The sequence below is a fragment of the Eretmochelys imbricata genome, chromosome 5, assembly GCF_965152235.1.
Source record: "Eretmochelys imbricata isolate rEreImb1 chromosome 5, rEreImb1.hap1, whole genome shotgun sequence".
NCBI lineage: Eukaryota > Metazoa > Chordata > Testudines > Cheloniidae > Eretmochelys > Eretmochelys imbricata.
In genome coordinates, this window is record NC_135576.1 from 99,852,915 (window position 1) to 99,866,513 (window position 13,599).

The following is a 13,599-nucleotide window of genomic DNA, read 5'->3' on the forward strand; positions in this document are numbered from 1 at the left end:
GATGATTTACATGAAGGTACATGGTATATAATTTTTAAATGGTCAGTGTAATTCATTTAAATAATATCACCACTGCACAATGATAAATCTGAAAAAGGGACTAAAGGTAAAAGGCAGTTATTTTGCAGGCTGGACTCCCACTAATTTCAATGAAATACTAGAAATTTCCTTTCTTTTTTAAAACTCAAAATGATTCGGGTCAGCTTTGAGTCACGTTCATGCTCTAGGAATTTTTGACTACAAGGAAGCATTTGTTCTTCAGTCATACATACTTATCATAAGTAACAATCTACACACATGAGCTTTTCCAATCCCATGCAAATACCTTTCCCATTCTCATGAAATAAAAACAGCCTTGACAGATTTCTATGAATCTTAAGCCAAACCACTTAAGGTGAGCACATGTTGCACAGTGATATTTCCTCTCCTAGTCACATTTTGAAAGATGTTAAAGCAGTGATAATTTTATTTTTATTATTGTGGGTTAGGTACTGGCTGTGTCCAGTAAACTTTATATTCACTGCTGCTGCTAAGACCACATCCAGCTCTGGGCGGATGCCGAGCCATTGATACAGTCCCCGTTTTAATTGTTCTTTTCTGGGGAGTTTTTTTGTGGTAAATTTCCTGACTTCGCTGGTCATTTTTGAGGCAGTCACACTTTCGACATTTTTCGTCTCATGTCACTGTTGTAACATAACTACTCAAAAATAAAGGTCTCTCCCTCATTTTTAAAAGGGCTGAGCTGCATAAGCCCACTGTTTCACCACCATTTGTAACTATGAGTCACTGCATTCTAGTATCCCCAATTTCGGAATGCGCTCTCACTACCAGCAAGGACATCCACCTGTTGTTTGTGGTACTCCTGGATCTGGGACTGCAGTCCCTCATAAACCCCTTTCTCTGACCTTAGGACTGCTGGGTAGGTGGACACTACTAGTTGGCTTTTCCTCTCCAGATTACAAGGTCACCTTTGTTTTTATTGCTGCACATCTGCTGTGTTGGCAGCAAATGTGACTTCCAGACCAAACCTAATTCTAATTGCAACAAAACAGTCTATCGCTTAAGAGTAGGAAAAAAGAAAACATTTACTCTTATCTTATAGATGCAGTTATGGGAAGCTACAGGGAGTGGTGGGTCAGGAAAGGTAAAGTTCAGTGGCAAAGATATAGGGGCAGTTACAAAGGTTAAAGGTCAGCAGTAGTAAGAGGCTGTCTGTCCTCTCCTCATCTCAGAAAGCCATTAGTTACACAGTTCTATTCCCTATTCTTGATCCATCCCTCTTTCCTGCCCCTTAGCATAACATCTCAACAGAACTCCATGAAACAATGGTGGTTACTCTTTACAATGACTAATATTTTTAATTTAATTGCACTGCAACTTCCTTTCCTTGTAATTCCTAAGTCAAAACAGTTGCAACATTGTTCTCCTTTTCATATCACTTTCACTTTGATATGCTGTGCTCTTCAAAAGGGGGTTGGGAAATAGATTTCTTGTAACTGTTTTATGAATGGTTGTGATCACTGCCGGGCAGCTCGGCAGGAAATTCAATTAAAAATCACTTTTTCTAGCTTAAAAGTTACTAAAAAATTTTTCCTGCCTAGCTTTAATCAGAGCATCCTATATACTGTTAAGCTGGGTAAAAGAGCATCTGAGATATTTGTTCATTTTTGCCACTGTTTGAAAATGTCTAAGCTTAGACGTTTTCAAAGAGTGTTTGGTGATTCTGGGTGCCCAATTTGAGAAAACCTGGGCCTCACTTTCGGAAATGCTGAGCACCCATAACTCTAAGTGACATCCTTGAGAGCTGAGGGTGCCAATACACTTAAAGAAAACAAGCACTCAGTCAGAGGTCACTTGTGAGAACGTTGACCTTAATTTTAATATTCTAGGCCAGATTTATTTACATCACCCATTCAGTGATGCACATAAACAGAGAGGTCCAGGTTCACGTTGGCTTCTATACCAGCTTCCACCTGTGTATCCCTTCTCTGCCCTGCTAGGGACCTGCAGTTGACTAGCACAGCCCAAGATGTGGTGGGTGATAGTAGGGGAGAGGGGACATAGCTATGGCAACTAAAGGATGTGGTAATTTAGTGCATTCACACTGCAGGCTCCCTCAGCAGGGTTTGTATAGTATCTGTGGTGGAAATTAAAGCCCTCACTCATCACCTTTCTTTACTTGGGTGCATTTCCCCCCAGGGGTGCAGTGACCCATGCTGGAAAAGGGTATACATAAATTACAGCCACAATGAACAGGAGTACTTGTGGCACCTTAGAGACTAACCAATTTATTTGACCATGAGCTTTCGTGAGCTACAGCTCACTTCATCAGATGCATACCGTGGAAACTGCAGCAGACTTTATATATACACAGAGAATATGAAACAATACCTCCTCCCACCCCACTGTCCTGCTGGTAATAGCTTATCTAAAGTAATCATCAGGTTAGGCCATTTCCAGCACAAATCCAGGTTTTCTCACCCTCCACCCCCCCCCACAAATTCACTCTCCTGCTGGTGAACCTGACCCACTCTGTTTAAGTGCAACATTGAATGGGTTATGTAAAGCATTTGTTATAAAATGCAAAGTAGAAGGAACTGAAGATAGATAAAGCTGAGGTGCAAAGTCTGATTTTAGGGTAAAGGTTGTCAGTAAATACATAATCTAGGTATTAGTAAACTCACTGCAACTTCCAGAACAGAGGCAATAAATGCTTTCCACATTTGTTTTGACTTCAGCCTTGCCTTTATTATTATTATACATACTCCAACATGGGCCAGAGGATTCCCCATCATAGTGGCAAGAGACAGGAGACTCCTAAAATCCGGTTTACCCTTCACTGGGGAGCAGATCTGGGAGCTGCTCTGCGGCTGGGAACATGCAGAAATTCCATGCCCTAATCAGGGCCTTAGGCCTCCTCTGTTGCCTTTTGCAACTTGCACAAGAACCACAGCCGAGGCTACAGAATCCTTTGAGGCAATCAGCAGAGATTGTAAACCCTAATGGATATCTCAAGCAAGTGATGACCTCCTCAGGCACCCAGAAGATTGTGAGAGGCACCCAGCAGAAGTTTGAGGGCTTGTCTACACTACTCGCCAGATCGGCAGGCAGTGATCAATCCAGCAGGGGTAGATTTAACGTGTCTAGTATAGTGAAGACACTGCAGTAAGTAGATCTAAGTATGTCAACTTCAGCTACGCTATTCATGTAGCTGAAGTTACATATCTTAGATCGACCCTGGGCGGTAGTGTAGTCAAGCCCCTAATCTAGGGCACTCTGCTATGGAGGGTTAGGTCTACACTACAGCTGGGATCATGTCTCCCAACCTGGGCAGACAGACTTGCCAGTTTTGCTCAGGCTAGAGCACAAACAGCAGCACTGTGGCTGTTGGGGCATGGACAGTAGAGCAAGTTAGCTGCCTGAGTAGAAGCCCACCTGACTCACTGGGTCAGTATTTGGATGGCTAGCCTGTGCCCCTGCACCTGTTGGAACATCCACACCGCGAATTTTGGCACATTAGCTTGAGAAAAGCTTGTGTGTGTCCATCAATCCGAGATGGGAGGCACGCTTCTACCCGCAGAGCGGACATACCCTAAGCTCTTTTGATAAATGTTTCATACCTATTTGGCTCACAGAGCTTTCAGGCCCCAAATGGTGTGTCTGAAGCTTTTAGTTTCCTTGAAATCATATCATCTGGTTTACAGAGCATACAGAATCCACTGGCCATATCTGCATAGTTTGGGATCTTGAACTAAAGTTATTCAATTTCTTCAGTTTAAAAACTGTGTTGGGTGTATCTTGAAGATTCTGTATTTCTTCAGCCGAATTATTTGATTAGAGAGATTACAAACCCTCAGGATATATCTAGAATATTTATAAACTCAGCAAAACCAATCAAGAAGTTTATAAATTCAGCCAAAACTTAAAAATAGGTCCCAGAGATTCAAATGTTTGTGGTGAATAACTCCAAAATGAACAAGCTGTCGAAAAGCTACGTCTGTCAAACAAAAAAATTGTGATTTATCAGAAGATTAAAAATAGTCACAATTAATCAGTTTTAATCAAACTGTTAAACAGAATACCAATTTAAATTTATTATAAATATTTGTGGATGTTCTTCAAATATATTGATTTCAATTACAATACAGAATACAAAGTGCACAGTGCTCACTATTTATTACAAATATTTGCACTGTAAAAAGTTATAGTATTTTTCAATTCACCTCATTCAAGTTCTGTAGTGCAATCTCTATCGGGAAAGTGCAGCTTACAAGATTATTAAAATCTATTTCTCTCTGGACATGAAAAATGGAATATACTACTAAGGCTCATATTTATACCACTTCTTTTTATCTTATGGGTCACTGGATTTTACATCACAAGTAGAAATTTTCCATGCATCATATTCCTTTTTTGTATGTATTTTATAAATATGACTAAACCTCTGCAAACATTATAGTCACTGCCTATTACTCTGAGAGATGAATACACAGGAAATAAGCTATTAAGAAGCAAAATACAATATCAAAGGCACAAGCCACATGTGTGTGTCTTATAAATATTTAAAAAGCAAAATTATTAGGTGCCAAATTCAGCCCTTCTGTAAAGCGGGTGCAACTCCATCGACTTCAGTAGAGTTGCACCAGAACTGAATGTGGCCCTAATGGTTTGGTTTTATTTTTGCCATCTGAACATTACTAAATCTTTAAATGTTACAGTATGTATTTGCAAGGAGTCTGTCTGCTGGGTTAGACTCCTACAAAGCCTTTTCAGGTCCAGATTCAGCAAAGCACTTAAGCACATGCTTATGTACTTTACTTAATCAGCACTTTAGTAAAGTACTATAAATTGTTAGTACTGGGGCAGAGGCCCTCCAGTTAGAGAGACAGTTGTGATGTTGTGGGTGGGGGTGTTACTCTGGGAGATGATAGCTTTAAAATCCTACTGAGGCTCAAGAGGAGCCCAGCCAAACATGGCCGGCCGGGAGAGTCATTGAATTAGCACATCTCTGGGCCAGGACTGCCCACTTTTGAAGTTATGCCACCAGCTCTGGGCTAGTGATGGAACAGGGGTTGCAAGTAGCTTGCACTGCTGCACTCTAGCTCTAGGTAGACTTACTCCTGTGAACTGTCACCACCCTGGAGCAAATCTGGCTTGTTGACAATACTAAGGGGAAAAAGCATGAACTCCTACCAGTCCAAAAACAGAAGAGTCTGACCTCCAAATTCCAGGAACTTATGCAACTACAACCTCAAGCACCCTTTGACAATGCATTCCTTAAATTAATATGAAGAATTCCCTGCAGAATAACCAGTGTGTTAGGTAGTCCATGTAAAGATTCTAAATCTCTGTACTTTTCCTAGCTAAGAACATATTGACAGCAACAATTTAAAAATCAGCTCTCAGTTCTTCCTTAAATAAACAAACAAATAAATACAATCTGCTGATGTCCCAATGCCTCCTTTTATCTCTACTGCTCCACTGGAGATTTTAGAGTCATGACTGGTGTCATTTTGCACTAGGATAACATATGTGAGTTGCCAACAAAACTGGATCAATCTGATATTGTATGTATACTTCTCTAAAAAAAAATAGTTCTAGAATATACACCTGTCAATCTCTGGGCACATTTCCTATCATTAAAAATTAGCTGCAAAGAACTGCAAGAGGCAGCCACAAAGCATTGTGGAATTGGGGCCGTGGCAAGAACCTGTGGCTGGTTTTGGGATTGGGGTGGGGATAGAGAAAGATTAGGAACTTCTAAGCTACGGGCATGAGTCTAGACAGAATAGGTACAGCAAAAGAAACACAAGTGAGTTGTGGCCACTAGAGGTTAAACTCCTCATGGAAGAAGTGAATAAGTACTAATTTCATAAACTAAAGTATTCTCTTTCTACCTACAGTACCTCTGCATTGGCAGTACTATATTCTCTTAGTTTACTGGAGCAGTGAATCCAGTGAATCTGTACCCCTGTCTCAAACACCCATCAGTATTCAATCCTTGAGGGATGCGGACACAAACAACAAAAAGTTACATCTATAAACCAACCTCAAAAATATAACAGCCTGTTGCTTCTGAGGAAAGAAAAGGGTCTGGAATTTTAAAGCCACCCACATACTGTGAGTGTGGCTGCCAAGGAAAAGAAGAATTAAAATTGAATGTTTAAAAATCCTCCTGGACTTTAACAACAGTGTTATAGCAAAACTGAAAACGCGGAAAAATTATCATTTATTATTGGTATTGCAGGAACTCTTACAGGCCAGAACTCAATTGTATTATGCACTGTACAAACACAAAGGGAGGGACAGTCTCTGATGTACAGAACAGTGCTAGTAACCAAAAGGAGAAAACTGAATCCAATAGCCAAGAATTTGTTCGCTATAAGGATATTGACTTTTTTCTACATTAAATTTATATTTTATTTTTAGTTTTAAAAAGCTTATTGTGGGTACCATCATTGCCATTAAGACTCTCATTTAATGTTACCCACACAGAAAATCGAGAGGAAGCAGCAGCAAGAAAGGTACCATATGTTGATGTAGCACCTAAACAACAGTCTCTGTTGCACTGTGCTGCAAATACTGTGTTAATCTCTATAGCTGTATTGTAAGAAAGAATTAAAGGCATTAAGTTATCTATTAAACAAAATTACCTTAAAACCCATACAAAACAAAAACCACACCTTTGGCAAAAAATTAAGGAGGGTTAATTTGTAGTCAAGAGACACAGTACAAACATTTGAAGCATTTGAGAACTTACTGTACTAGATTCTCGGACAATAGTGTTTTTAGCAACAGAGATATCTCTGTTGCTAGGAGCCAAGAATTTCCCATGCTATAGCAAGGTGTGTATTTAAAAAGAAAGACGTTAATATTGAGTAGTCACACTGACTGGGTATAGGAACTTGGTATACTTTTACAAAAGAGAAAGGACTCAGAAGTGAACAATGGCATTTCTCTTGTTTGTTTTGCTTCTTTGGCCTATTCTAATGAATGTTTGACTTACTGCAACTACAAAGTTGAGGGAGAGGGAGATTTGTTTTCTTCTACTTTGAAGGCTCCACATTAGGAATGCTCAAATATTAAACTTTCATGCACACAAGAAATGGAGAAATGTCCAAGAAAATACATTCTAGAGACTAAAAAAAGACAAAGCTGTAGAATGTTTTCTTTTACACCAGTTTAGTACAATATATCCAATCTTACAAAAGGAAGAAAGCGAGGAGTCCGGTGGCATCTTAAGGACTAACAGATTTATTAGGGCATAAGTTTTCATGGGTAAATTTGGTTTTTTACCCATGAAAGCTTATGCCCCAATAAATCTGTTAGTCTTTAAGGTGCCACTGGACTCCTTGTTGTTTTTGTGGATACAGACTAACACGGCTACCCCTCCGATACTTGTTACAAAAGGAAGATTACTGGTCACATTTACCTTTTTATATGTTTTCTCCTCATTTTGTTTTCCAGCAGGGGCATCTCCATTTTCAGTAACAGATGACATCTAAGAGATAGAAAACAAATTTTTTAAAACCAAAAATACTAATTTGTTATCCCCTACTTGCTAAATTTAAAAATTTTTAGAGAGGACAGTAGTAAGTTAATAAATTGTGTAAAGACTCCTCAAAAAATTGTTTGTTTAGGGTTTCTTTGGCCTCTCACTTAAATCAGTATTCAAAGGAGCCCAAGATTGCCCTGAACTTTCCTGCTGACATCCCACACTAACTCATGCCTAATTTGCCATCCACTCATATAAATATAAATATAAATATAAATATAAATATAAATATAAATATAAATATAAATATAAATGTTTTTTGCAACTTTCATCCCTGTTTCTAATCTCTCTAGGTCCTTCTGTATTATTTCTTTCTTTACTAATATCTGTAACTCTTTCCTAGTTAGTATCATCAGTGGATACTCAGTAACATTTTGTTTACCCCCTCTTCCAGATTATTAAAGAAATGTTAGATGAATCCAGACCTAGCAGCATGACCAAGTGCAGTATTGCACTAGATATCTGATACGTGATCACTTGTCACCACCCTTTGGTTATGGACCTTCAGCAACTTTCAAACCCACCAGTCAGTTTTCATATTCAAGCCAACTTGAACAAACTTTTTGAGGGGCTAAATTTAGTTAGATTGTAAGCTTTTCGGCGCAGGGACTGTCTTTGTTCTGGTTTTGTACAGCACCTAGTACAACAGGGGCTCCCAGGCAGGACCATAATGCAGATAACAAACAGTAAATAAGATTTGGAGAACAAGACTGACCGGACATACTATCAGATTTTTACTGGAATCCAATTAAATGACACCTTCTGCATTCTCATCTTCCCCTCCTTTAGACCCTCAACACAATCATCTGAAAGATGGATTCCTTTTTCCCCCTCTAACACAAATACATGAAGCTGCCTTTGTTTCTTGTAGTTAGGTCATTTTATAAATTCAATGGGGAGACTAAGGGCTTGTCTACACTGGCACTTTACAGCGCTGCAACTTTCTCGCTCAGCCGTGTGAAAAAACACTCCCCTGAGTGCAAGTTTCAGCGCTGTAAAGCACGAGTGTAAACAGCGCACCAGTGCTGGGAGCATGGTAGCTACACTTCTCGTGAAGGTGGGTTTTTTAGAGTGCTGGGAGAGCTCTCTCCCAGCACTCTGCTGTGACTACTCTGCCATGGCAGTGCTTTAGCATTGCCAGTGTAGACTGGCCCTAAGTTAATGTCACCATCTGAGACCAGCACATTCTCAGACCTAGCAGCATTTAAGAGCTAGACCCTCCATCATTCTCCAAGATTATACTCCAAACATGTTGTACAAGACTACATATGTAGAAGTCAAAGTTTGACTTCACAACAGATTCTGTAAGACAAGCTTGATGTATGCAGTAACTAGTGTAAACCACGAGGATTGGGATTGGGATCTAGATTTATGATGGCACACCCTGCTTGCCCAAAAGACCCAAGACCTGTGGCTAAGTTGACACATTGTGCGCCCAAAGTTGCAAGGTGATGTTTGACATTGTACCTGCTAATTGCAGTAAAGCAACACTAGTTCAAGAATAAATCACATTCCCCCACCGGCCAAGTTATAGATCACCTGCAAGTGTAGATGCCAAGGAAAGGAAGAATTAAAATGGCAAGTTTTAAATCCTGATACACTTTATCAGGGTTACATACTAGTGTTATAATGAATATATACATACCTTTCTGAACTAAATTGCAAGTCATCTGGAGCTGAGAGTGACAGTCAACCCATTCATTGATGCTGTCAATTTTTCCAGGTCCCTATTAACACAAAAATCATTCAGCATTATGTAATCTGAGTGTAATATCTGTTATATATTGTTTAAAAATTCCTTTCTACATGAAACATTACTGTCTGAGTAGGTTAGAGCTTTGCAAGAAGCAGGGCAATACAAGATCGTTCTCAAATGGTCTGATTATTAATGTCATTTAATAGAACTAGCTTTTGCTACACTGAATAAAATCAATATGGTCATCCTTTCTGAGCTCCAACTTGCCTTTACCCTAGATACAATGCTACTGTGTCACTGACATCCTTATTGTAGAACATTTATGTAGGGCCATAAATTTTCATGGCATTGTACAGAACATAATTAAGACATGTTCTGTGCCCTGAAAAGTTTGTAAAGTGAACACCCAACCCTGCAATCTTTACTCACTTGAGTAATCCATACCCATACAAGTAGGCCCACTGAAGTCAGCAGGATTATTTGCATAAGTGAGAGTTTGCAGGACTGGGCACTGAATAGTAAATAAATAATTTCCTTTTGAAAAGTTTCTCAATCAGCACTTACTATACAAAGCATTCTAGCCTTTATACAATTAAGCTATTGTAATTATGTAATTAATATATTATAGGTAGGCTTGGAAAAATTTGATTTTTATTGATAAATGTCAATTTCACCCTACACACAGAAACCCATGAAAATATTTCCACTGATAATTACTGAAATTTACAGATAGGCAAAGACAGACAAATGCTTCTTGAAAACTTTAAGTTTGATTTAAGGATATTTACTTTTTATATTTTGACATGTGATGTTGATAATTTGTGTTCTAACAGTTTTAATGCTTTAACTTTTTGAATCTCAGTATCTAGTCATTAAATAATTGTCTGACCTCATCCATAATTTCCCACAACTGTGAAAATTTAAATAGATACAATTTAAAAAAGCTTAAAATAAAAAAACAATATCTGACAAAATTATATTTAAAAAAAAACAAAAATTGAGTTCTGCCAAGCTTAATTATAGAATAAGTCCTGCTTGCTTTCCTCACATGAGTAGTCCCATTGACTTCAAGAAGAATTACTTTCTTGAATAAATAAGGTACATGGGTGCCATTTGGTACCTCTGTGGAAATGTTCCTCTCTCCAATTTTGTGCTCTCTCTCTCTCTCTCTCTCTGTTGGTGAAGTTATACCCGTAAGATGGTAGTTCAATTTTTTTCTCCACCCTCCCATAAACACATTTGACTTTGCTCTTGCAATCAGTGTAAACTTCTCCCTATACATATCTACACACTTAAAAGTAGATCTTTTAATTCACCTAAAGTGAAAGTAATTTTTCCTGGAAGAAAAGCCTATCCTTAACTTTTTAAAGATGTTTTCATACAGCAGCAAACTTTTCCACTTGAAATGACTAAAGAACTGCCTCACCCACAGATCAAATATGGCTTGTGTCAAATCTACATATCTGGAAAATTAGTTTCTCTATTAAGAGCTAAAAAAAACGTATTACTCAAATCCTCTGAGAAGGATGAACCTCTTAATACCACACACCAGCATTTTATCATGCATCACAAGTTTCATTTTGCCCTTTAAGTCTTCATAAGCAACTAATATCTTCATTATTAATATGTTATTATTACATTTCTCTAGAAAAATGCTACCATGGTTTCAAATTTCACCAGAAAGACAGCCTAACTGCTACTGGTAACTTTGAGATGGAAGCTTTGACGAAAGCTCCTCAAAACACAAACAAACAAAAGCAAGATCCTATGCTACTCCCTACATTAACCTGAGATAGGATCAGACCAACTCAAAGAAAGTCAAACATCAATACAGCATAGGAATTTCCTCCCAATAAAATGTTAGCTGAAGAAAACATTCATGTCGGATGTGGAAGAAAAGCCTGTTTGTGCCCAATATAGCCAGATAAATTATTCAAGAACATTTCATCCATGTGAAAAATATGCCCCTGTAATGTTGCCATGGTTAGGAAGACAGATGGTGATTTCCTGACTACAGTAACAATTGAACATGTAACTTAAATTTCTATGAAGAAAGTAGAACTCGCCCATTTGTGCTAGTTTCTTCTATTTTCTAAAGATGGTTGGCCCAGATAGAACCATTACTATTCCTGGTCCCAGGCTTGCGGGGAGCCATGCACCCTCAACTCCTTTGAGTTTAATGGGAATTTATAGTGCTCAGCATCTTGAAGAATCAGGTCCCTATTATCTGTAAAGAATATGATAAGGATGTTTTGCATAACAAATTAGTTCAGTAAATTAACCTAATCTCTTTATTCTTTAGAGACCTGTGGTGCCATTTTGGTACTGAAGTGCTTTGCAAAATGCATATTTCACTGTAATTGTTTCATTTCTACAAAAACACATAGCACTTTCATAGTGCAGGGACATTATATCCCCAACGTGTTTGGAATGTATTCACAGGCTACACTACACCTCTGATTTTCAAAGTCCTCTACTACCCTCTCATTTGAAACAGAAGGAAGTTCCTGGAGAACTACAGTATTTGATCTTAGCATCGGCCAGGCAGTTCTAGGTACAAGCAACTCACTGAGATTAAAGGAGTTTTCGGAAACTTTTAAGACCCAGAATTACTTCACCATTCAATCGAAGACCAGGCTATTTATAAATGTCTTCATTGTGGCTCCTCAGGCACAGTCCCACTTGAGGGCATGGGGGAAGGCATGTTATTCCCCAAGAGTAATTTTAGGAAGCATTTTTCCAGATTTCTGCAGACTACCGTCTCTGGCTTTGGGTCCCCCAGCCCCGAATCCAAAATTGAAGGAAGAGGTTCAGCTCTGGGTTCAAAGTTTCAGTTCAGGCACATCTATTATTAATATTTGTTTAACATTTGTTTGAAATTCGGATTAAAAAAATTGTGATTTTTTAAAACAAGTTATTCTTTTAAATGAAAAAAATCATTTTTATTGCAACCATTTGTGTTTTATGATTTACTTCACATCACTGGAAAGCTTAGTCTCCTACACAGTCTAATGTACAAAACTCAAGTTGCAATTCCAGTGACCTCAGAGATAATAGCACTCCGCACTTTTCCCCAGAAATTACACTGGCTAATTTCTGTCAGACTCCTCCACTGAGGCAAAAAAATAATAAAATAAAAAAAAATATCCAGTCATGTTGTAACGGTCCCTTTTAAGGGACATCTGCACAGCAAACAGCACCCCGAGCCAGCAAGTCTCAGAGACAGGGTCTACAGACTCAGGTTTGTGCTATGGCAAATAAAAATAACTGTGTTGACATTTGGGCTGTGGCTGGAGCACAGGCTCTGAAGTCCAGGGCCCAAGATCCCAAGCCCAAATATCTACACCGCTACTTTTCGCGCCACAGTGCAAGCTTGGGTTCGTACACCTGAGTTCTGCTGTGTAGATATTCCCTAGGCAGCTGGAGGGTTGAGGACAACACTGATACAATAATCACCACGTGTTTATTAGAAATAGGAGTCGAATAGTAAGGGGATAGAGGGAATGTGGGCTTCCCAGAGTTTATGAGCCATTGGTATGCAAGTGTGTGTTCAGGAAAAGCTCCAATGCTGTTAATTTTAATCTACCATAAAACTGAAGCAGAAATTTGTGTTTTTATTTAGTGAATGTGATGAATGGCGAGAATGTCTATTCTTCATTAATATTCTGTGAGACTGTTTCCCTGTTCAGTTTTGTACTACTGCCTGCCTGAATGCATAGAGTATAAAAGTTGTTAAAGAACCAAACAGGAAAGGTAAGAGCCTCTCGGGTACACAGCTTCAAAGGAGTTAACACAACAAAGGCTTGGCAATCAGTTGGATAGAGAACTTGCTTAGCTGACTCCAACCAGGCTATGAGGTTTTACTTTTCTCAAGGCTAAGGCCTTGTCAACACAACAAAGCTATATGAACAGAGCATCCAGCATAGACACAGCTTATGATGACAGTAGCCTGTCAGCACAGTAACACCACCTCCCTGAAAGACATTAGCTCAGCCAACAGAAGCACTTTTGTCAGCATAGCTGTGTCTACACTGGTGGTTTTGTTGGCATAGCTATGTTGGCTAGCCTAGGGGGTTTCTTCCACACCCCCGACTGATATAGCTATGCTAACAAAACTTTGTAGTGTAGACTTGGCCTAAGCCTGGGATCAAAAGGAGACCTAAAACCTCAAAAGAGGATAAAAAAGGGTGTGGGGGGGGAGGGGGGATGGTGACAGATGAGCTGAAAGAGGCTGGCCAGAATATGTCAGTGAAACGGCTGACAGTCTGAGACAGACTGGGAGCATGCTGCTGCATTATACGCTCTTTCTTCCTGCCAGGGATGGAGTTAGCTGGCTGAGGGGAGTTAC

General features: G+C 39.1%; 1 protein-coding gene across 2 annotated transcripts in view; it reads right to left on the bottom strand.

Annotated features, from left to right (window-relative positions):
• The window catches only part of PIP5K1B (phosphatidylinositol-4-phosphate 5-kinase type 1 beta), a 130,103-nt gene that overhangs the window by 102,569 nt on the left and 13,935 nt on the right, over positions 1–13,599 (bottom strand). For both annotated transcript variants that reach the window (XR_013346085.1, XM_077816413.1), the window contains exons 2-3: positions 9,201–9,282; positions 7,433–7,501 (exon numbers count right to left, since the gene is read on the bottom strand). Coding sequence is in view for 1 of the 2 variants with exons in the window: in XM_077816413.1 (XP_077672539.1) it covers positions 7,433–7,501 (69 nt within the window). In the remaining variant the exon portion in view is untranslated. The remainder of the gene's footprint in view (positions 1–7,432; positions 7,502–9,200; positions 9,283–13,599) is intronic.